Below are 25,697 nucleotides of genomic sequence, written 5' to 3'. Positions count from 1 at the left end.
CACTAACATAATTGCAGATGAATAAATTACTTTCCCATTCGGATCTATCCAAAATCAACTCATAGAAATATAGAAACATATAAATATAGAAACAGAGAAAATAGGTACAGGCGAAGGCTATTCGGCCCTTCGAGCCTGCACCACCATTCAATATGATCATGGCTGATCATTCACCTCAGTACCCCTTTCCCGCTTTCTCTCCATACCCCTTGATCCCTTTAACCATAAGGGCCATATCTAACTCCTTTTTGAATATATGTAACGAACTGGCCTCAACAACTTTCTGTGGTAGAGAACTCCACAAGCCCACAACTCTCTGAGTGAAGAAGTTTCTCCTCATCTCAGTCCTAAATGGCTTACTCCTTATCCTTAGACTGTGACCCCTGGTTCTGGACTTCCCCAACATCGGGAAAATTCTTCCTGCATCTAACCTGTCCAATCCCGTCAGAATTTTATATGTTTCTATGAGATCCCCTCTCATTCTTCTAAATGCCAGTGAATATAAGCCTAGTCGATCCAGTCTTTCTTCATATGTCAGTCCCGCCATCCCGGGAATCAGTCTGGTGAACCTTCACTGCACTCCCTCAATAGCAAGAAGGTCCTTCCTCAGATTAGGAGACCAAAATTGTACACAATATTCAAGGTGTGGCCTCATCAAGGCCCTGTACAACTGCAGTAAGACCTCCCTGCTCCTATACTCAAATCCTCTCACCATGAATGCCAACTTTCAATGACTGATGTACCATGACACCCAGGTCTCGTTGCACCTCCTCTTTTACTAATCTGTCACCATTCAGATAATATTCAAGGTGTGGCCTCACCAAGGCCCCCCATATTTCAATGACTCTGATGGTGACATTGCAATTTGTACGGTTATTATTTTGGTCCCCTCCCTAATATTGTTTATCCCAACTTCATATAGAATGCCGCAAAAAGCAATGGGGGAAATATGCATCGTGTGACGACACACAGAAAATATTATTGTGCAATGGCAACTATGCAAAAAAAGAACCACGGTATGTTCAATCCATGTTAATTAATTACCAATTAACTGAGGTACAAATACTGGCACTGTTCTTAATCCTTCTGGAATGATTGTTCACAGCTGCTGTGTTTAATTCATCTTATCTTGATCCAGCAGCAAACACCGATGTGAATCATTCCTGTTACAATATTTTTTTAAATTTTGAGTCTTGGATTTTTTTTAATAAAAGAACACCATCCAGACTTTCTTTTGTGAAGGGATTGATAAAGCTACTGCTTGCAAACCTGTAATGTGGTGCTGGATTCCCCCTTGCTTCACAGTTCAGGGTTGCCTTCTTTTCATCGGAATCCACAGGAAACACAATGTCATTTGGCTCATGGATAAAAACTGGCCCATGTGGCTTGCCATTCTCTGTGTCAATAAAAAGAAACAGACTATATTAGGTTACACACAAAAGGACTGTTAGCATAAGGGTGCCATCAGTCACGGGGAATAACAGACACAAAACAACTGTAAAACCATTAAGAGAAGAAACCGCAGGCAGACAACACACATCACTTCCATTTACGGCAAGATAGTGTGTACTGCATGAGAAGGATTGTCAATATGTCATCCCTGCGTTCCTGCAGCCACACTGATTCCATTCCTTATCGTGAATTGGGAGAAAGTTAGGTAGGTAAATGAAACATGTTTCAGTTGAAATGATGACCAAATTCTATTTTTTTTAAATATATTAGGTTTGTTTTATGCTTTCCCAGATACATGCTTAGAACAAGTGAGAAAACACTATAAACATCACTGTTAACATCGTCAACTGGAATAATGTTTGTAGCGATGGCAGTCCACACTTAAGAAAGTACAGGCTAAGATGATTATATATATATATATCTAAACACAAACAAAGTTAAAATTAGCTAAAAGCATCCAGAACTAATGATTATTGTCTAATTAAGAGAGCCATTTCAATTAAATAATACCTCTAGTTTTTGAAATGTTATCTTTGTACAGATATATATCAAATGATTTGCAGCACACATTAATGAATGCATTGCCTGTTGTTTAATCTTAGTGATTAGAATGTGAGTCTATTTCCACTATTTTTTGAAAGCCATATAATTAGTCATCTGCATTTTTATGAGCTCTACCACTCCCCCAAAAAAGGAATGTCATTTTAATTTAAAATGCAATCACTTTTAATGTCACAGACCTTATGCTGTGTTATACAACACACGATACGTGTTTCTCAAAGATTACTTAATTTCATATGAAGCCGTAGTCAATTTTTTTCCCATCTGTTTCCCCTCAAAATATAACATTTTTTAAATCCTTTAAAATAAGAAAATGTAGCTGCCAACATACGGAATGTGTTGCAAAGAATCACATTATAATTTCAAAGTGCCCTGTTACCACTTCCTTAATAATGGATTCCAGCATTTCCCTGACAATTGATGTCAGGCTAACTGGCCTGCAATTCCCTGTTTTCTCTCTCCCTCCTTTCTTGAATGGGTTGTGGGAGCTCATATTTCTCAAGGGAGATGAAACACCATTTCCCTTTTACACTGCATTCCATTTCACCCCATGGCCCTGCAACGTATTATGCACCGTGCAACACACTAAAGCCTGTCCAAAACCTAAACTGGAACTCTCCCTCCCCCCACATCCTCCCATCCACCTCCACCACCATCTACATACCTCCCATGGCATTCACAAAATGAAAATATTGGGCCAGGATTCACTACAGCTGACAAATGAATAGCGCCTGCCGTTAGTTACACTTGGCCATGCCCATGTAATTTCATAGAAACATAGAAACATAGAAACATAGAAAATAGGTGCAGGAGTAGGCCATTCGGCCCTTCTAGCCTGCACCGCCATTCAATGAGTTCATGGCTGAACATGTAACTTCAGTACCCCATTCCTGCTTTCTCGCCATACCCCTTGATCCCCCTAGTAGTAAGGACTACATCTAACTCCTTTTTGAATATGTTTAGTGAATTTCGATGAACTTTTGTACTTGAAGAGGGCATCTGGGGCATGTGTGAGCATGTGTGTCTCCTTAACCAATCAGAAAGCAAGATACAGAGAAAGAGAAAACATAGAAATATATATTTTTTTAATTAAGAGCTAAAGGAATGAGACTCCACAATTGTAAAAGTTAATTTTCATTGCTACAGCATTATCTGTCAGCAATTAAGGCTTATCATGCTGTTAAAATTAGACTGGAATGGACAAGCCCTAACTTTCTGCGGCGAGTTTAGTAAGTATCTGTGACATAAGTAACATAGAAACATAGAAAATAGGTGCAGGAATAGGCCATTTGAGCCTGCATCACCATTCAATAAGATCATGGCTGATCATGCAACTTCAGTACCCCATTCCTGCTTTCTCTCCATCCCCCTTGATCCCTTTAGCCATAAGGGCCACATCGAACTCCTTTTTGAATATAGCCAACGAACTGGCCTCAACAACTTTCTGTGGTAGAGAATTCCACAGGTTCACAATTCTCTGAGTGAAGAAGTTTCCCCTCATCTCGGTCCTAAATGGCTTACCCCTTATTTTTAGCCTGGTTCTGGACTTCCCCAACATGGGGAACATTCTTCCTGCATCTAACCTGTCCAATCCCGTCAGAATTTTATATATTTCTATGAGATCCCCTCTCATTCTTCTAAATTCCAGTGAATATGAGCCTAGTCGATCCAGTCTTTCTTCATATGTCAGTCCTGCCATCCCGGGAATCAGTCTGGTGAACCTTCGCTGCACTCCCTCAGGAACTTCGCACTGCACAGGACTTCATGCCATTCAAAGCATTTGAACGGGGAGCCAGATGGCAAGATGCCACTTTCACACAGGTTACCGGAGCGACACATCTCTGGCAGCAGCTTCTGGATTTCCACGTTTAACTACGCATCTGCGCTCGCCTTAAGTTGCTGTCTGACTATTGCATAAATAACACTGAGTGCTGTGAACCTCACCATTACTTTTGCAGTAAATTCTGGCCCAGTAAGTTCCATTTACAAGATACTTTTCTTTGTCATGGCACACATATATGCTTGAAGCATTTCAGTTGTTTTGTGTTTTAGCTTCACTAATGTCACGATTAAGAATCTTGATCAAGATTTTTTTTGAATGTCAAATTGCTAGTCTGTTTATGATTTATGAAGACCTGATTCTGTCTTCTACAAAATTAATGAGGAATAAGGGAATATTACTCAACTTTGTGAAATATCTCTTCCACCTCAAATTTATTGAGCTATCACATATAATGAATAATCTTGGTAAACTGATGGGGAAAAATCATAATCGAACATTAGTCCCTTTAAAAGATTTTGATTTGACCTCAACTCTAAACTGTCCATGTTTCTGATTCAGCTCATTTAAATGGCTTGGACTACTGCCTATGAATCCAAATTGGCTCCAAATTGGGCGAGGGACATTGTGAGCTGTTGCAGCTTTCACAGATCTGTAAGATCGGAAATTTCTGATAGTCTGTCCCTTGGCACCATTCCAGAACACAGCTCTGCAGCACCTGAACTAAGTAGAAGTTGCTGGCTACTTTAAATATCTTCTGATCTAAAAGGGCTAGCCTGCAACTTCTGAAACCAAGTGCTCAATTTTCCCCAAAGCATCTTTTTGGCGTCCTTGAAGAATTACGCACGATTTTGTGGGGCCTAAGTAGGCCAATAGTGTGTGCGCGTGTGAGCGCGTGTATGTGTGATGGGACCGGACAGCCTTCGGGCAGGGTTGGAGGTAAGTTGCTGCTATGTATTTTTCAATTCTTTTAGTGTGTCTGGGTATGTGCTGCGCCGATTTCCTGAACTCTCTGGAAGGTTTTTCTGCAGAGGCCACATACGCTGGCCTAAGCAGAATTGGAGTAACTCTCAGCCGGCCAAACTTCCCTGAATGGCCAGAATTGGCGCGGGTGGCAGGTTACGCCCCCTTTGGCTGAAAAAAAAACTGACCTAAAAAAATCGTATCTAACTGAGTTACGCTGGTGCAAATTGATTGGGGAAACTGTGGTTTTTCCAACTTAGGCCAAAAAGTGCGGCCTGCTCAAAAAAATGCCGCAAGTCACTGGGGAAAGTTGAGCCCCTAGATCGTATGGACCTTCTTCGGGATAGGTCTCCATCCAGCGGAATCCCGGGAAATTGATATGCGAGGCATTGTGATGTCACTCCCGTGCCACGAGCATACCATTTCTATGTTTGTGCTTATTTCATGCAGGAGCTTCCGACCAGGGGATACCCCGGGAAATGGGCACAGTCTTGGTGTTAAGGGTATCAGGAAGAGGAAATTATTCTAATTTTCCATCTGCTGGCTAAATTTCTACAGTTACACACTCTGAGAGGTTCCAGAAGACAGCAGGAAAACAACGAAACTAAATGGTTGTCCATGTTACTAATGCTTCCAAATTCTTATTGCTGGCTCACCCACATTTACATGAGTATCCAGTCTATATAGTCATCTGCTTTCCTTCATTGTTTTCTAAATTTGAAGTTAATATATAGCGAATTTTTAAAAATTGTATATCAATCATGAGCTTTTTCTTTAATTTATTTAGATTTTATATTTAATGCACCAAGAGTTGAACTATGGACCAGGAACAAGTAATCTAGGTTTGAACATGATACAACAGATCAGGAGTAATAGCCATATTGTCGGGAATTCAGCAATGAGTCCATCTGCTGGTCTTCACTGGTCAGTGTTCACGCTCTTTTTCCATTTGCTAGTGCAAGACTTCGAAGTGTTAAAAAGTTACAAACTATTGACAACACCGAAACACGCCATTCAGCCCAACAGGTCCATGGCTGTGTATATGATCTACACGAGCCCCTTGCCAACCCTTTTCATCTATAATATTTGACCCTGTGCAGACATTAATTGAAGGTTTGTTACTTGAATATCTGTGGAATATCCTTTTGGAAGAACAGTTCCTGATTAAGGCAGCAATCTCACAGAAGACACTTCGCTACTTATTTGCTCAAGTCAAGTGGTTTATTCCTGGATGTCCCCAATTCAGGCATAACATGGTGACTACTTACTGATGTAAGAGCCACAGCTTTGGATGCATCACATCACTGCTGAGTAATTCTGCCACACTGATCTAATTCTCCAGGCTTTGCTAAACAGTATATTTTTCATCAATGACTAACCACTGCAATTACAATGTTTATGGATCATGTCTTTCTCCCGAGCAGTCGATGCATATTAATGTAGTGTTGTCTCGTGATGGTTGACTAACTCATTTGGTGTTTGACATGGAGAACAATGTAAGGTCAACCCAACTGTCCTGAATTCTGTATTGTTCAAATGCAGTTAAAAGTTTTGTCAGCATATTGTGCCCTTTGTACATCTACTCCAATGGTATGCTGCTTGATCAGCAAGGCAGACATCTGTTTTTTACATCAAGGAATTTAATGTTGTGAAAGTTGAATAAGCTGGCAAAATAGCAGCTCATCATTGCACCTTTTGAAGCTTCTGCTAAAGCTCTCTTGAGTTTTAGAAGCATAGTACTGTGTGACCATTCTACACAAAAAGATAATATTCAATGGACTCTATTTTCCTCTTTGCCAATTTTTGGCGCCCAGGAGGAAGTAGGGCCGAATTTTTTTGTGCCCGATTGAGCTGAAAAAAAAATACAACTGTCGCCAAAGTAAAACTTAATTGTGAGGTGTGTGCGCGTGTGCAGCCACCACAGCAGAAGGACCCTCTCTGGAAAATGTTAGATTTTCATCTTTGCAGAGGAAGGTGTCACAGATTGACCGAGAAAGGTAAGAAACCGGAGGAGGTGTGGCAAATAACTTGGAGGAAAGTTGCAAAATCAAGATTGCTCAAAAAAAATCAGCGGACGCCAAAAAAATGGCGCCCAATGGTGGAGAAAATAAAGCTCATGTCTCTCCAAAGAATAGCATCCAGAATGATAAAGATGGTTGCACATTATTTAGCCTCATCTAATATACTACAGCTGACTCACTATGTCTACAAAATATCCCAACGACTGGTATAGAAAAAGGTAAAGAGTGGCTAGAGTAAATGTTGATCCCTTAGAGGACGAGACCGGGGAATTAGTAATGGGGAACATGAAGATGGCAGAAACTCTGAACAAATATTTTGTATCAGTCTTTACGGTAGAGGACACTAACAATATTCTGACAGTGGATAGTCAAGGGGCGATGGAGTGGAGGAACTTAACACAATCACAATCACTAAGGAGGTGGTACTCAGTAAGATAATGGGATAAATCCCCTGGACCTGATGGCTTGCACCCTAGGGTCTTAAGAGAAGTAGCGGCAGAGATTGTGGATGCATTGGTTGTAATTTACCAAAATTCCTGGATTCTGGGGAGGTCCCAGCAGATTGGAAAATTGCAAATGTAACGCCTCTATTTAAAAAAGGAGGCAGACAAAAAGCAGGAAACTATAGACCAGTTAGCCTAACAGCTGTGGTTGGGAAAATGCTGGAGTCCATTATTAAAGAAGCAGTAGCAGGATATTTTGAAAAGCAAATTCAGTCAGGCAGAGTCAGCATGGATTTATGAAGGGGAAATCATGTTTGACAAATTTGCTCATGTTCTTTGAGGTTGTAACGAACAGGGTGGATAAAAGGGAACCAGTGGATGTGGTGTATTTGGACTTCCAGAAGGCATTTGACAAGGTGCCACATAAAAGGTCACTGCACAAGATAAAAGTTCACGGGGTTAGGGGTAATATATTAGCATGGATAAAGGATTGGCTAACTAACAGAGAACAGAGAGTTGGGATAAATGGTTCATTCTCTGGTTGGCAACCAGTAACTAGTGGGGTGACGCAGGGATCAGTGCTGTGACCCAACTATTTACAATCTATAGTAACGACTTGGAAGAAGGGACTGAGTGTAACGTAGCCAAGTTTGTTGATGATACAAAGATGGGAGGAAAAGCAATGTGTGAGAAGGAAACAAAAAATCTGCAAAAGGACATAGACAGGCTAAGTGAGTGGGCAAAAATTCAGCAGATGGAGTATAATGTTGGGAAGTGTGAGGTCATGCACGTTGGCAGAATATATCAAAGAGCAAGTTATTATTTAAATGGAGAAAGATTGCAAAGTGCCGCAGTACAGCGGGACCTAGGGGTACTTGTACATGAAGCACAAAAGGATAGTATGCAGGTACAGCAAGTGATCAGGAAGGCCAATGGTATCTTGGCCTTTATTGCAAAGGGGATGGGGTATAAAAGCAGGGAAGTCTTGCTACAGTTATACAGGGTATTGGTGAGGCCACACCTGGAATACTGCGTGCAGTTTTTGGTTTCCATATTTACGAAAGGATATACTCGCTTTGGAGGCAGTTCAGAGAAGATTCACTAGGTTGATTCTGGGGATGAGGGGGTTGACTTATGAGGAAAGGTTGAGTAAGTTGGGCCTCTACTCATTGGAATTCAGAAGAATGAAAGGTGATCTTATCAAAAGATATAAGATTATGAGGGGGCTTGACAAGGTGGATGCAGAGAGGATGTTTGGACCACTGAGGGTGGAGAGTAGAACTAGAGGGCATGATCTTAGAATGAGGGGTCGCCCATTTAAAACTGAGATGAGGAGAAATTTCTTCTCTCAGAAGGTTGTAAATCTGTGGAATTCGCTGCCTCAGAGAGCTGTGGAAGCTGGGACATTGAATACATTTAAGACAGAAATAGACAGTTTCATAAACGGTAATGAAATAAGGGGTTATGGGGAGGGGGTGGGGAAGTGGAGCTGAGTCTATGATCAGATCAGCCATGATCTTATTGATGGCGGAGCAGGCTCGAGGAGCCATATGGCCTACTCCTGTTCCTATTTCTTATGTTCTTATGAAAACCAGAACTGGAATTGTCTTGAATCTGATATCTATGAAGTTCTTTTCCCAGGAGATTTCCACTGGGGCTTCAACAGATTCAGAGTTGGCGCAGCTGAACCAAGGCTGAGGTTATCCAGGTAACAGGTCTTTTAATTTTCTCATCAACTATAGATATAAAGCTGACATTCTAGCCCTGAATTTGAGGAAAACACCTTTGTCAGCTGTACCAAAGCAAAGCTTTCACCAGGTAACAGGGTTCCTTCGAGTGCAAAGCACTTAACATGATATATATGTGGGCATCAAGGCATCTCATATCAATTAAACATAAAGGATTCACACTCAATTAATATTCATGTGGTATTTGAGCACAAAAACCTCATTATGAATGTCGGTGGCCATTAGACATAAAGTGGCTATGATGTACTAATTGTGCAGCGTTCCACAGTGAATGCCTTATTTGAGAAGAGACAATGGTTGGATGGCTCCTGGGAGAACCAGGTATTCATGGCTGCTGAGAAACCCTTTAACAACAGAAGACCACTTCAGCATGGACATTGTGCACTGTGCAGCATACTCACAATGAAAAAGTCTGCACAGAAGTGCAATGCTTCAAATGGCACCTTCCAGAGAGTGAGGCAGTTCACAATTGAAAATGTTTGCACAATGTTTGAGGAACTCCACAAGTAATGTGTGCACAAATAGAGGAGCACAGTTACCTTCACCTTGCTCTCATACTAACACAATTCTTCCTCAGTTGTTGTCAGGTGCAGCCGATTACACTCTCATGGCCAATTGCCTTCCTGCACACTTTGGCACCGGTGCATTTATAGGAAGATGGCCTTCAACATCAACTAATGCCATCCTCCTTTGATGCAACTCCAACTCTACAGAATCTAAGGGTTGGGTTGTTGCCGACCTCTTTCCACTGTGCCAGAACAATTCTTCAACTTTGCTGTCATCACTACAACTTCCTCTCTGGTGGACTGTAGCTATTTCAGAGCTGGATTTCACATTCCCCAACCAAATGTGATACAGGCCAAGCTATCTGGGAAAATATTTCCTGTGCGAAGTCTATTCAAATTAAAGGAAAAGACTCCCACTTCCATATTTTGACAAACCCACCCCGAGCTACTTGTAAAATCATGGATTCGTTACAGTTGCCAATGAAAGACATTGCATTAAGGCCCAAGAGGTTGATGCTGTGCCAAAGGGAAGCAGTCTGCACTGGTAGCATGGACTCAATAGCCAGAACCTGAATAACATTTGTCTGTGACCATGTGAAGCTGGACATTTTTTTTTAGATCTATGAATGTCAATCATCTTCTGGGACTGACAATGAGGAGAATATAAAATGTTTTTTCTTTTCAAGTACTGACTTAGATTCCTGTGGTCAATGAGAAGTTAAAAGCCCCATTATTTTTGACCATTGCAAATGAGGTTGGTGTACATATACACTGTATCATAGATTGGGAGGATGTATGCATGATTCTTCACAAGACCGATTGCCAATGTTAGCTGAGATTTTTGGGTTCGGAGGAAAGGATGTGTCCTCAAAGGAAGTAAGGAGAAAAAAATAATAATCCAGTCCATCGAGGGTGTTGGTGAATAATGCATAGAGGCCTTTTACAGAGCAGTATAGCAAGTTATGTGACAACCTCAGTCAGGCAATGGCAAGGGAAAATAATCAAGTCCTCAGGCCCACAAGCTAAACCAAAACACAAGTTGTGGCACCAGCTCAGAAAAATATTTGATCTCACTTGTGGGAGCAGTATGATCATGGCTGATGGTGATGAAAATTGAAAAATGAAGTTTGTCAAACTGAGACAGAAAATATAAATTGCTGAAAAGAATAAGTCACGTGGCCCCCGGATAATTATTTTTAAAGCAACTGGCATCCCTCGTGACTTTCTCTGAACATTTTCAGAACTTGCCCATATTATGTACAGGCTAAGGAATGACGATGAATGGGATATGCTCCTCTCTCATCACAAAAGCACTGAAGCCTATTTAGTTTACTATTTCACACTATTGTAGTCACCTGGGTTTTTTCATACTTTCTGCAACCGTTTTCAACCAATTTGATACCCTGCGTCTACCCTATTTCACATACGATCAAACGTGCTTCTTTGCTCAGCGATGTCAATTGTTTCCTCACAAAATGGAAACCATCACTTCATGGATAGATTGATATCACAAAGTTACACTGCAAAGTTATAAAGCTGAAGCATGCCATTTTATGTCGTGCATATTTTAGCTACGATTCACGAAAAATAAGGTTCGATACAACAATTACATCAAATGATTGCTCACTGCAGTGTCAATGTAATTGGAGTTTAATGAATAATTAAGTTCTTTGTACAAATTATAGCAATGTATCCTCGCTTTGGTTATCCTCCAGTGTCATGGCTATAATTTATTGCTAATTGCTACTTGTACAAATTGGGCAAAAACTGCTTTACTGGTTTCTCAACCCTGCACAAATAATTTTGCAATGTTTAACGCCCACTGATGTATATAACCAAAGCAACAAATCATGAGAACTATTCTTTAAAATATGGGATATAGTCAGTCAAAAAGTTTCTCATGGACATCCACTGTAGCTTCACTGTATTTAAACCGGCAGTTACACTGTCACTTCTGTGTTGCTGCAAAGCAGTTTCTACTTCACTTCAATGGAGCATATAATTAGAGTCAGGCTTTGAATGGACTCCGCCATGGAATGGGGCTGACCCACTGGGGTAAACAGTTTCACGCTGCATGGCTTGGTGCCATGAGGAGTGTCAAATGGATTTTAAAATATTTCGGTCGATTTTTGGGCTTATGGGTACTTTATCAAAGTTTTGAGAACATTGGCAGGAATGGGAGCTCTGGTTATAGACATGCAAGCTCTCATGATCGTGGCAGTGCAGAGTCACAGCTATGGGCAGTCCACACTATAACTGCTACTTCTAACTGTGTACCTCATATTGCAGCTACTGTCTCAGACTGGTAGTGCAGTAAAACCAGAGGAAGAATTATTAAATCCTCAGTAATTTATGAAATATCATCTAAAGTGAAGCCCATGAAAAAAGCTCTTCGGTGTGCTAAAGGTATTTTCAGGACTTCAGTGGTTCTTGCAACATTGGCTCAGATTCTGCGGAGGATATGACGGCCGACTCTCAGTGTACGCTGCCATCATGATGTCTTTAAAATCCACTGTAAGTTCGGGGTTTCGCCATATCCTGAACTTGCGGTCTATCAACGCAGGCATTGATAGACCGTCCGCTCTAATTGCTGGTGAAAACCTAATTGCTAGCGCAGAATTGGGCTATTTGCCCAAGTACCAAGCAATTATGTACATAGAAACGTAGAAAATAGGTGCAGGTGTAGGGCATTCGGCCCTTCGAGCCTGCATCACCATTCAATAAGATCATGGTTGATCATTCACCTCAGTACCCCTTTCCTGCTTTCTCTCCATACCTTGATCCCTTTGGCTGTAAGGGCCATATCTAACTCCCTCCAACGAACCGGCATCAACAACTCTCTGCGGTAGAGAATTCCACAGGTTCACAATTCTCTGAGTGAAGAAGTCTCTCCTCATCTCGGCCCTAAATGGCTTCCCCCTTACCCTCAGACTGTGACCCTGGTTCGGGAACTCCCCCGACATGGGGAAATGTTATAGCTGGTGTAAACAGGCACAGGGCCAATTTTCACTGCGTAAGGGGATACGCGAAACGGAAAAAACTTTAAAAAAAAACTAAATGACTTGAAAGCTTTCATGAGCAGAAATCCTAATGTATATTAAAGCTGCAGATTTTTAAAAAATAACGTTTACATTTCATAACTTCTTGCACAGTATTTGTTTCGGTGTGAATTATGAGCAATGAATTGGATTCCCACGATAAAAGCTACAACTGTAATGTCTTAAAGGCTGTCGTAATGAAGTAATGTAGTAATTTAAATGAATGAAAGACAATCTGCTTTCTGATTGGAGGGCCAGGCCCACGTGATCCCAGGTACGCTGCTGCAGAGGCTGCATCCCTGGGGTCTGTGAGCCATTACACTGCCCTTCGCCTCACAGAGAAACTTCCAAAAACTTTTAATAATATGGCAAATTAAAATGGAAAGTTTTTAAAATGGTGTGCAAAGTAATTCACTGATTATAGAAATCCATGCACTTACTTACAGAAGAAAGATGGCAGAGCAACAGATGGTTGAAAAGAAGTATCACAACTTCAGTGATGAAGACCTCAACACACTCCTCAATGAGTTGGAGGCAAGGTTTGTTGGCTACTGGGGAACGTGAAGTGTCAGCCACCACAAATGCTTAGCATGTTGTGTGAAAAGAGGTGACACAGGCTGAGAGCAAACTGCATCATGTCACGGAGCAGGGAATGACATTTAACAACAACCGTTTTAACATGACAACAGTTTACAAATGAGCAAATAGCCAGTTAACTCAATTTGTATTTGCGGTCTTGCACTCAGCACCTCAATGTTTGTGTGAAGTTGAACAATAACTCCCTCAAAGGTCTTGCAATGAGTATTTGCTGCTTCAATAAAAGTTAACCGTTTCACTTTCAATCTTTCCTGTTCATTTGTGTGCCTTCCTGGGGAGGGGGAGGGAGGAGGCATCTTGCCATTTTCATCACTATCAAAATGCATGAGCCAACTGCTCTCTAACTGCCCTCCCCGCTGCAGCTAGGGCTTCCTCAGATGGTCAATGAAGCATACCCCAATGGCATCCACGTTGGTATCCTTCATAAGAGCGTAAAAAATGGAGCAGGAGTAGGCCATAAGGCCCCTCAAGCCTGCTCCGCCATTCAATAAGATCATGGCTGATCTGGCCGTGGACTCAGCTCCACTTACCCGCCCGCTCCCCATAACCCCTTATCCCCTTATCGTTTAAGAAACTGTCTATTTCTGTCTTAAATGTATTCAATGTCTCAGCTTCCACAGCTCTCTGAGGCAGCAAATCCCACAGATTTACAACCCTCTGAGAGAAGAAATTTCTCATCTCTGTTTAAAATGGACGGCCCCTTATTCTAAGATCATGCCCTCTAGTTCTAGTCTCCCCCATCGGTGGTCCAAATGTCGTCCATTTCCGCCGAAATCTAATCTACTGGGATAAGCGGCAGTCCTTCCCGCAGGACAAATGTGCAATGCCCGACAGAGCAACACCTCACCACTTTGATAGGTGAGCACTACAAATTCCCCCGACCTGTTCAGGTATGAGGGGTGATCGCAGCACCCCGATTGTCCTCTCTACCACTGGGTGCATGTGCACATGTGCACGGTTGTAAATTTCCTGTGCTTCACTATTGGACCTGCAATCATCATCATAGGCGGTTCCTCGAATCGAGGATGACTTGCTTCCACGTCAAAAGGTTCACAGGTGTTTCAATGATGGACCTAAAATTCCAGGTCCGGGCTAAATCTTGAAGGGTGGAAGGTGCCTTTGCATGGATTTTTTTAACGTGGGGTGACCGTTGCACACCAGCCACCACACGGGCTTGACAGAGCTAGGTCTTGGTCCAGCGGCAAGGATTACCCAAGACTAATTGGAGACCAGCTCTGCTGCACAGACCGAGCGCGCACACATCGCAGTGTGGGCTGGCCCATGCTGCCCCTGGGCCCCACGTCTCTTCTGGGCTCCGAACTCGCGCCTCTCCTGGGCCCTGATCACATTCTTCTACAATCTCTCGCCGCTCCTTCGCCCCGACCTCGTCGCTCCTGTTGTACCTGCCCACGCTCCAATCACCGACCTGGACCTTGATGACGTCCCTTTTCACTGCCGTTGCTCTCCTGCTCCAGCACGTGCTGTTCCCTGGAGTGGTACACCGCCACGCTGCTCCTTCCACTCCCCGGCCTGCTCCGATGGTGCTCGCAGGCCGGGATCCGCGCAGACTGCTGGGCCAGGCCACCACGCAATAGGGTGTCATCAGCCATGGCATCAGCGGGTTGCCCTTGTCACCTAATATCCACCCAGATCCGTGCCCAATCTACTGAGGGTGTCATGTAAGTCTGAGTGCTGGAGGACAAAAGCATCATTGACATTAAGGACCCGCAGTTGGGCATCACAAAGGATACCACAGTTAATGAATGAAAGCCCTTCCTGTTTATGTATGTAACAGTGCCTTCAATGGAATATGGGTTTCAACATTTTGGGGAAGCCAGTGACCCTATGGATTGCAATGGACCTCTCCCTTTGCTGCGCTGGGGACATGTCAAAGTTGATTAACTCAGAAGCCCTACGGAATATGGCATCCATGACCTGGTGAATACAGGCCCTCACAGCGCACTGGGTGGTGGTGCACATGTCACCAGTGTCTGACTGAAATTTTCCTTCTGTAGTTACCTTCATGGCCACTGACAAGGCAGTGCAGGACTTAGAATATTGTTGAAAGTCCTCCTTTCACATATCACAGAGGACACCGACTGACTCGTCACTGAAACGTAGTCTCCTCACACGCAATTCCTCCCACGTCATCTCGAAATACAGCCTATAATCTGTCTGAGGAGGGCAAAAGTATCTCCTGATCAGCCTATGGGCATGGTGCCTGATTCTTCTTCATTGTTCCCTCCTGCGTCGGACTCTCATTACGCACAAAGCATACAATCCTGAAAATTTGGAATGATAGACAGAAAGGAAAAGGAGGTGGAGTAGCTCTATTAATAAAGGATGAGATCAGTGCAGTAGTGAGAAATTATATTGGCTCAGAAGATCAAGATGTAGAATCAGTTTGGGTGGAGATAAGGAATAATAAGGGCAAGTCACTGGTGGGCGAATCTATAGGCCCCCTAACAGTAGCCACACTGTTGGACGGAGCATAAATCAAGAAATAATGGCGGCTTGTAAAAAAGGAACGGCAATAATCATGGGCAATTTTAACCTTCATATTGATTGGACAAAGCAAATTGGCTAGGGTAGCCTTGGGGAAGAGTTCATAGAGTGTATCCGGGATAGTTTCCTTGAACAATACGTTGCGAACCAACCAGGAAACAGGCTCTTAGATCTGATACTGTGTAATGAGACAGGATTAATAAATGATCTCCTAGTAAAGGATCCTCTCGGAATGAGTGATCATAACATGGTTGAATTTCAATTTCAGTTGGAGGGTGAGAAAGTTGGATCTCAAACCAGTGTCCTAAGCTTAAGTAAAGGAGACTACAAAGGTATGAATGCAGAGTTGGCTAAAGTGCACTGGGAAAATAGATTAACGTGCAAGACGGTTGATGAACAGTAGCAGACATTGAAGGAGATATTTCATAACCCTCAATGAAAATATATTCCAATGAGAAGGAAAGACTTTAAAAGAAGGGATAACCATCCGTGGCTAACTAAGGGAATAAGGGATGGTATCAAATTGAAAACAAAGGCATACAAAGTGGCCAAGACTAGTGGGAGGCCAGAGGTTTGGGAAAATTTAAAAAAACAGCAAAGAACAACTAAAAAATAACAAAGAGAGGGAAGATGGATTATGAGAGTAGACTAGCAAGAAATATAAAAACAGATAGTAAGAGTTTCTACAGGTATATAAAAAGGAAGAGGGTAGTTAAAGTAAATGTTGGTCCCTCAGAAGATGAGACTGGGGAAATAATAATGGGGAACAGGGAAATGGCAGAGACTTTGAACAAATATTTTGTATTAGTCTTCATGGTAGAAGACACTAAAAACATCCCAATAATGGATAATCAAGGGGCTATAGGGAGGGAGGAACTTAAAACAATCACTATCACTAAAGAAATAGTACTTGGTAAAATGGGGCTCTTAAAAGAAGTGACTGCAGAGATAGAAACATAGATACATAGTAAATAGGTGCAGGAGTAGGCCATTCGGCCCTTCGAGCCTGCACCGCCATTCAATAAGATCATGGCTGATCATTCCCTCAGTACCCCTTTCCTGCTTTCTCTCCATACCCCTAAATCCCTTTAGCCGTAAGGGCCATATCTAACTCCCTCTTGAATATATCCAATGAACTGGCATCAACAACTCTCTGCGGCAGGGAATTCCACAGGTTAACAACTCGATGAGTGAAGAAGTTTCCCCTCATCTCAGTTCTAAATGGCCTACCCCTTATCCGAAGACTATGTCCCCTGGTTCTGGACTTCCCCAACATCGGGAATATTCTTCCTGCATCCAACCTGTCCAGTCCCGTCAGAATCTTATACGTTTCTATGTGATCCCCTCTCATCTTTCTAAACTCCAGTGAATACAGGCCTAGTTGATCCAGTCTCTCCTCATATGACAGTCCAGCCATCCCTGGATATCAGTCTGGTGAACCTTTGCTGCACTCCCTCAATAGCAAGAACGTCCTTCCTCAGATTAGGAGACCAAAACTGAACACAATATTCCAGGTGAGGCCTCACTAAGGCCCTGTACAATGGCAGTAAGACCTCCCTGCTCCTATACTCAAATCCCCTAGCTATGAAGGCCAACATACCATTTGCCTTCTTCACCGCCTGCTGTATCTGCATGCCCACTTTCAGTGACTGATGAACCATGACACCCAGATCTTGTTGCACCTCCTCTTTTCCTAATCTGCCGCCATTCAGATAGTATTCTGCCTTTGAGTTTTTTCCCCAAAATGGATACATTTATCCACATTATACTGCATCTGCCATGCATTTGCCCACTCACTTAACCTGTCCAAGTCACCCTGCAGCCTCTTAGCGTCCTCCTCACAGCTCACACCGCCACCCAGTTTAGTGTCATCCGCAAACTTGGTGATATTACATTCAATTCCTTCATCTAAATCGTTAATGTATATTGTAAATAGCTGGGGTCCCAGCACTGAGCCCTGCGGCACTCCACTAGTCACTGCCTGCCATTCTGAAAAGGACCCGTTTATCCCGAATCTCTGCTTCCTGTCTGCCAACCAGTTCTCTATCCACGTCAGTACATTACCCCCAATAACATGCGCTTTGATTTTGCACACCAATCTATTGTGCGGGATCTTATCAAAAGCCTTTTGAAAGTCCAAATACACCACATCCACTGGTTCTTCCTTGTCCACTCTGCTCGTTACATCCTCAAAAAATTCCAGAAGATTCTTGAAGCATGATTTCCCTTTCATAAATCTATGCTGATTTGATCTGATCCTATCACTGCTTTCCAAATAGGCTGCTATTTCATCCTTAATGATTGATTCCAACATTTTTCCCACTACTGATGTCTATAATTATCCGTTTTAATTCTCCCTCCTTTTTTAAAAAGTGATGTTACATTAGCTACCCTCCAGTCCACAGGAACTGATCCAGAGTCGATCGACTGTTGGAAAATGACCACCAATGCATCCACTATTTCTAGGGCCACTTCCTTAAGTACTCTGGGATGCAGACTATCAGGCCCCAGGGATTTATCGGCCTTCAAGCCTAATAAGGATATCCTTCAGTTCCTCCTTCTCACTAGACCCACTGTCCCCTTGTGCATTCGAAGTTTATTTGTGTTTTCCTTCATGAAGACAGAACCGAAGTATTGGTTCAATTAGTCTGCAATTTCTTTGTTCCCCATTATAAATTCACCTGAATCTGACTGCAAGGGACCTACTTTTGTCTTCACTCTTGTACTCTATTTTTCCCTTCTTAATTAAACCCTTAGTCCTCCTCTGTTGAATTCTAAATTTCTCCCAGTCCTCAGGTTTGTTGCTTTTTTATTGCCAATTTATATGCCTCTTCCTTGGCTTTAACATGATCCCTAATTTCCCTTGTTAGCCATGGTTGAGCCACCTTCCCCATTTTATTTTTACTCCAGACAGGGATGTAAAATTGCTGAAGTTCATCCATGTGATCTTTAAATGTTTGCCATTGCTTATCCACCGTTAACCCTTTAAGTAGCCTCTGCCAGTCTATTCTAGCCAATCACGCCTCATACTGTCGAAGTTAACTTTCCTTAAGTTCAGGACCCTAGTTTCCGAATGAACTGTGTCACTCTCCATCTTAATAAAGAATTCTACCATATTATGGTCACTCTTCCTCAAGGGGCTTCGCACAACAAGATTGCTAATTAGTCCCTTCTCATTACACATCACCCAGTCTTGGATGGCCAGCTCTCTAGTTGGTTCCTCGACATATTGGTCTCGAAAACCATCCCTAATACACTCCAGGAAATTCTTCTCCACCGCATTGCTACTAGTTTGGTTAGACCAATCAATATGTAGATTAAAGTCGCCCATGATAACTGCTGTACCTTTGTTGCACACATCCCTTATTTCTTGCTTGATGCTGTCCCCAACCTCACTATGACTGTTTGGTGGTCTGTACACAACTCCCACTAGTGTTTCCTGCCCTTTGGAATTCTGCAGCTTCACCCATACCGATTCCACATCATCCAGGCTAATGTCCCTCCTTACTATTGCATTAATTTCCTCTTTCACCAGCAATGCCACCCCGCCGTTGATGCATTGGTTGTAATCTACCAAAATTCCCTGGATTCTGGGGTGGTCCCAGCGGATTGGAAAACAGCATATGTAACAGCCCTATTTAAAAAAGGAGGCAGACAGAAAGCAGGAAACTATAGACCAGTTAGCCTAACATCTGTCATTGGGAAAATGTTGGAGTCCATTATTAAGGAAGCATTGGCAGGACATTTGGAAAAGCATAATTCAATCAAGCAGAGTCAGCATGGTTTTATGAAAGGGAAATCATGCTTGCCAAATTTGCTGGAGTTCTTTGAGGATGTAATGAACAGGGTGGATAAGGAGGAACCAGTGGATGTGGTGTATTTGGATTTCCAGAAGGTATTCGATAAGGTTACTGCACAAGATAAAAGCTCACGGGGTTGGGGATATATTAGCATCGATAGAGGATTGGCTAACTGCAGAGAACAGAGAGTCAGGATAAATGGGTAATTTTCTGGTTGGCAAACAGTAACTAGTGGGGTGCCACAGGGATCGGTGATGGGGCCTCAACTATTTACAATCTATATTAATGATTTGGATGAAGGGACTAAGTGTAATGTAGCCAAGTTTGCTGATGATACAAAGATGGGTGGGAAAGCAAGTTGTGAGGAGGACACAAAAAATCTGCAAAAGGATATAGACAGGCTAAGTGAGTGGGCAAAAATTTGACAGATGGAGTATAATGTGGGAAAGTGTGAGGTTATCCACTTTCGCAGAAAAAGTAAAAAAGCAAATTATAATTTAAATGGAGAAAAATTGCGAAGTGCTGCAGTACAGAGAGACCTGGGGGTTCTTGTGCAGGTATAGCAAGTGATCAGGAAGGCAAATGGAATGTTGGCCTTTATTGCAAGGGGAACAGAGTATAAAAGCAGGCAAGTCCTGCTACAACTGTACAGGGTATTGGTGAGCCACACTTGGAGTACTGCGTACAGTTTGGTCTCCCTATTTAAGGAAGGATATACTTGCATTGGAGGCTGTTCAGAGAAAGTTCACTTGATTGATTCCGGAGATGAGGGGGTTGACTTATTGACTTATTGACTTATAGGTTGAGTAGGTTGGGACTATACTCATTGGAGTTCAGAAGAATGAGACGTGATCTTATCAACACATATAACATAATGAGGGGGCTCGACAAGGTAGATGCAGAGAGGATATTTCCATTCATAGGGGAATCTAGAACAAGGGGGAATAGTTTTAAAACTGAGGTGAGGAGGAATTTCTTCTCTCAGAAGGTTGTAAATCTGTGGAATTTTCTGTCCCAGAGAGCTGTGGAGGCTGGGTCATTGAATATAAGGCAGAGACAGATAGATTTTATGACCGATAAGGGAGTAAAGGGTTATGGGCAGCGGAAAGTGGAGCTGAGTCAATGATCAGATCAGCCATGATCTTATTAAATGGTGGAGAAGGCTCGAGGGGCCAAATGGCCTACTCCCTGCAACTATTTGTTATGTTCTTATGGTGCGAGTGAAAATGGCATTTTTCTCCCTCACAGACTTCTCCCTCTTTAAGCTGTTCCAACACACGTAAAAAAAAATGTGAAAAAAAGTCATATAAATGTGAAATTATTTTGAAAAGAATCTGATATCTGGATCTTAGCCGTTTCGTGCAAGTTTCTTGTGTGTAAAAATCTCCTTCCAGCAGAATCCTGGCTTCATTAAATATGCACAAATGGCAAACAGACTGCTTGCACCTCCTCGGACAAACCGTAAAATTATCTGGTGATTTTAATTAGTAAGAAGTGGGCAATTAGACCAAGTCCGCATCTCTGTGGTAATTCAATCGCCGGCGACTTCACCAGCGGGGAATCACTGACAACTTCCAGATTTCCACGATTAACTGCGCATGTGCAGACGCTAGTAATTGCTGTCAGTTTCACAGAGTCATGACGGTGAATGCTGACACTTTTGCCATCATTACAAGCGCAAAATCCAGGCCAATAAGCTTTTCTTCATAGTCTATCATGGTACTCATGACTGTGTCAAAGTATTGACAATCTTCTATGAACTTGCCAATGATTTGGCAGTGATTTCGCTCAAGCACAATACAGAAGTCACAACACCACACCAATCTTAGAGATTGAATTAGAACCTGTATCACAGGAGTCTCATTTTCAAAGAGATAGATATTAACACATATTATGCAAAGGAAAGTAATTTTTTTTTAAGTATTTGAGAAAACAGCATAGTAGAATGAGACAACTCAAGTAAAGAAGCAATCTCTCTCAAGCAAGCATTTAAGGACAGGTGCAGCTCCATCACATAAGAACATAAGAAATAGGAGCAGAAGTAGGCCATACGGCTCCTTGTGCCATATAATATGATCATGGACTCAGCTCCTCTTCCCCGCCCGCTCTCCATAATCCCTTATTCCCTTATTGGTTATGAAACTGTCTATTTCTGTGTTAAATTTATTCAATATCCCGGCTTCCACAGCTCTCTGAGGCAGCGAATTCCACAGATTTACAACCCTCTGAGAGAAGAAGTTCCTCCTTATCTCAGTTTTAATTGGCGGCCCCTTATTCTAAGATTATGCCCCCTAGTTCTAGTCTCTTCTTCTTCTTAGGCAGTCCCTCGAATTGAGGATGACTTGCTTCCACGCCAAAGAGGGATGAGTTCAATGAGTTCACAGGTGTTTCAATGAAGGACCTAATATTCCAGGTCCTGAATTACATCCTGAAGGGTGGAAGATGCCTGTGCCTGGATTTTTTTAACGTGAGATGACCGCTGCACACCAGCCACCACACGGGCTTGACAGAGCTAGGTCTTGGTCCAGCGGCAAGGGTTAACCAAGACGACTGGAGACTAGTTCTAGTCTCCCCCATCAGTGGAAACATCCTCTCTGCATCCACCCTGTCAAGCCCCCTCATAATCTTATACCTTTCGATAAGATCACCTCCCATTCTTCTGAATTCCAATGAGTAGAGGCCCAACCTACTCAACCTTTCCTCATAAGTCAACCCCCTCAGCTCTGGAATCAACCTAGTGAACCTTCTCTGAACTGCCTCCAAAGCAACCAACACAACCAGTGTAACTCATTCCCATCATTGTATTTGGGTAAAAAAATTATAGAATTATTCCAGAAGCAATGGAATAGCAATCAGGCTGTAGATGGACAACAAAAAATTCTTCAACGCCAGGAACACAGGTGACGGAACTAACTGCCAAAGGAAATGGGCAGTGGAGAAACTTCCTGACAACTGAAAGGTTAGGATATATATCTATTACATTCCTCCAACCTGTCCCCATAATAGCTACAATGCCATCTGCACACTTATATTGCCAAAAATCTTTTGTTCAAACTCCACAAATGAAGTAGAATTGGAGGTCTTTAATAGTCAGTCATAGAAGCTACAGTAACAACTGCATTAATGATTTAAATCTCAGCACACACTGCAATCATAGGAGCTAAAATGTTATGGTAGTCAGTAAAAGTAGCCCATAAATGATAAATTAGCTTGGGAGAAATACTTATGTCTGAATATCTGAGCAATAACTGTACACAAAGCAAAGATATTGGGAACTGGAAAAAAAACTGAAGCATGAGAAGATGTTATGAGCAAAAAAACCTTTGAATCTGCAATGCACAAAAGGATTCTTGATTTGCACAATTTTTCAGAACCTATTGCAGGAGCCTTTGTTTCATTGACAAACCTCGAAGGGAGGATTGCCAAATATTTTTTTTTAACCTCAGTGGGATCTTCTTTGGCATCCATAATTCAAAACTCATAGTTAACTCTGGAGCAACTATATTTTCCAACTGGAATCGGAAAACAAAACAAAATACTTCGGATGCTGGAAATCTGAAATAAAAACAGGAAATACTCAGCGGGTCAGGCAGCATCTGTGGAGAGAGAAACAAGAGTTAACGTTTCAGGTCGATGACCTTTCGTTAAATGTTGTTTGCGCTACAGTACCGATATTTCCCATGTCTTGAAGGGCAAGATAAGGAGCTCTCAGCAGGGTTCAGAGAACTAAGTGTGACAGTCAATGAGACACACTGACAAGAGCATAACCTGCATCCAAATGGAAACTTCTTTACCCACACTATTTTGCAACTAAATGACCACTGTGTGTTGGCAATATTTGCAAGGAAACTGACTTACGTCAGGCTGGAGGGCTCAAATGTTTAAAAAACAAATTTTTCTGAAAATAAACTATTTACTGCAGAACACACTGTAGGCTCTCGCATTTCTTTTGTAAGAACATAAGAAATAGGAACAGGAGTAGGTCATACGGCCCCTCGAGCCTGCTCCGCCATTCAACACGATCATGGCTGATCTGATCATGGACTCAGCTCCACTTCCCTGCCCGCTCTCCATAATCCCTTATCCCCTTAACGTTTAAGAAACTGTCTATTGCTGTCTTAAATTTACTCAATGACCCAGCTTCCACAGCTCTCTGAGGCAGCGACTTCCACAGATTTACAACCCTCTGAGAGAAGAAATTTCTCCTCATCTCAGTTTTAAATGGGCGGCTCCTTATTCTAAGATCGTGCCCTCTAGTTCTAGTCTCCCCCATCAGTGGAAACATCCTCTCTGCATCCACCCTCTCAAGCCCCCTCAATCTTATATGTTTCGATAACATCACCTCTCATTCTTCTGAATTCTAATGAGTAGAGGCCCAACCTACTCAACCTTTCCTCATAAGTCAACCCTCTCATCCCCGGAATCAATCTAGTGAACCTTCTCTGAACTGCCTCCAAAGCAAGTATATCCTTTCGTAAATATGGAAACCAAAACTGCACGCAGTATTCCAGGTGTGGCCTTACCAATACCCTGCACAACTGCAGCAAGACTTCCTTGCTTTTATAGTCCATCCCCTTTGCAATAAAGGCCAAGATTCCATTAACCTTCCTGATCATTTGCTGCATACTAACCTTTTGTGTTTCATACACAAGTACATCGGCAAAGCTGTTGCAAACAGAGCCAGTGCCCAATGAAAGGACAGAGAAGGCAAATAGCCCAACTCTCCGCCCACAGAGACCCTTTTCCTTCAGACACGGTGGATCTGTCAAGAGCTTGACAGATCGTAAGTTCCATGTTTAGGCATGTACGCTTGGCATACCTAGACCTGGAACTTGTGGGGCCCCTGTGGGTGCTTGTGCACCTCAGACGCGCCCATAGGGGCCGCGATTACAGGCTCAATATTTATTTAAACCCTTATATGCTGGCAAAAGAAGGCCTTATGACTGCTTTTACCAGGCGCAGCAGTTTTGCGAGCATTCACTGGCCCGTAGTTGGGCAACCCTGCGTCAGCAAACATCCATTTCCTGCGGATTCGTACGATCGTTCAAGCTGATACCTGACAGATTGCAAATTCTGGGTTTTCGCAGATGCACATTGCATGCGAACCCCGGAACTTGCGGGGCACATACACTGTACTTATGCAGTCACAGGCCCTGGAAAATTCAGCCATGCATGTCACTGAGCTTCAGCAGTGTGTGTTGTACCCAGTCTCTCGCTCTATTAACATTTATCACACACAGCACGGGTCCTCAACATTTTTGCTTCCGGGGACCCCTCCCTTGTTACAAAAATTCCGCGAACCTCCTGTAACAAAACACAAGTATTTTTTATCTATAGAAATTAGTTATTGGTTATTAATAGCTCTATTACACCTTCTGAAAAGAAGATTTTATTCAGCCCTCAAAGAAAGTTTATCGACCTGATTTGTTAACTCGGTTTCTCTCTCTACAGATGTTGCCTGACCTGCTGAGTATTTCCAGCTTTTATCCTGAATATCCATTCTGTGCCCAAGGTCTGCTCCACCCGCTCAACCATTTGCTGAGCAACAAATGAGCCGGGAACAGCAAGAGCTGTGCTCGCTGCAGCATCCTATAGTGCACACTTGGTCACACTGGACACAAGTTCCAGGTCCACATCCACTACTTTAGAAATAGAGAAACATAGAAACATAGAAAATAGGTGCAGGAGTAGGCCATTCGGCCCTTCGAGCCTGCACCACCATTCAATGAGTTCATGGCTGAACATGCAACTTCAGTACCCCATTCCTGCTTTCTCGCCATACCCCTTGATCCCCCTAGTAGTAAGGACTAAATCTAACTCCTTTTTGAATATATTTTAGTGAATTGGCCTCAACAACTTTCTGTGGTAGAGAATTCCACAGGTTCACCACTCTCTGGGTGAAGAAGTTTCTCCTCATCTCGGTCCTAAATGGCTTACCCCTTATCCTTAGACTGTGACCCCTGGTTCTGGACTTCCCCAACATCGGGAACATTCTTCCTGCATCTAACCTGTCCAAACCCGTCAGAATTTTAAACGTTTCTATGAGATCCCCTCTCATTCTTCTGAACTCCAGTGAATACAAGCCCAGTTGATCCAGTCTTTCTTGATATGCCATCCCGGGAATCGGTCTGGTGAACCTTTGCTGCACTCCCTCAATAGCAAGAATGTCCTTCCTCAGGTTAGGAGACCAAAACTGTACACAATACTCCAGGTGTGGCCTCACCAAGGCCCTGTACAACTGTAGTAACATCTCCCTGCCCCTGTACTCAAATCCCCTCGCTAT

General features: G+C 42.7%; 1 protein-coding gene across 3 annotated transcripts in view; it reads right to left on the bottom strand.

Moving 5' to 3' along the window:
* Positions 1 to 25,697, bottom strand: part of LOC139277132 (contactin-4-like) — a 1,961,053-nt gene that overhangs the window by 1,474,497 nt on the left and 460,859 nt on the right. For all 3 annotated transcript variants that reach the window (XM_070895154.1, XM_070895156.1, XM_070895155.1), the window contains exon 3: positions 1,270 to 1,396. In XM_070895154.1, the coding sequence (XP_070751255.1) occupies positions 1,270 to 1,396 (127 nt within the window). The remainder of the gene's footprint in view (positions 1 to 1,269; positions 1,397 to 25,697) is intronic.

The sequence above is a fragment of the Pristiophorus japonicus genome, chromosome 12, assembly GCF_044704955.1.
Source record: "Pristiophorus japonicus isolate sPriJap1 chromosome 12, sPriJap1.hap1, whole genome shotgun sequence".
NCBI lineage: Eukaryota > Metazoa > Chordata > Chondrichthyes > Pristiophoridae > Pristiophorus > Pristiophorus japonicus.
Note: the sequence above shows the minus strand (reverse complement) of the source record. Positions and strands in the feature narration are given on the sequence as shown.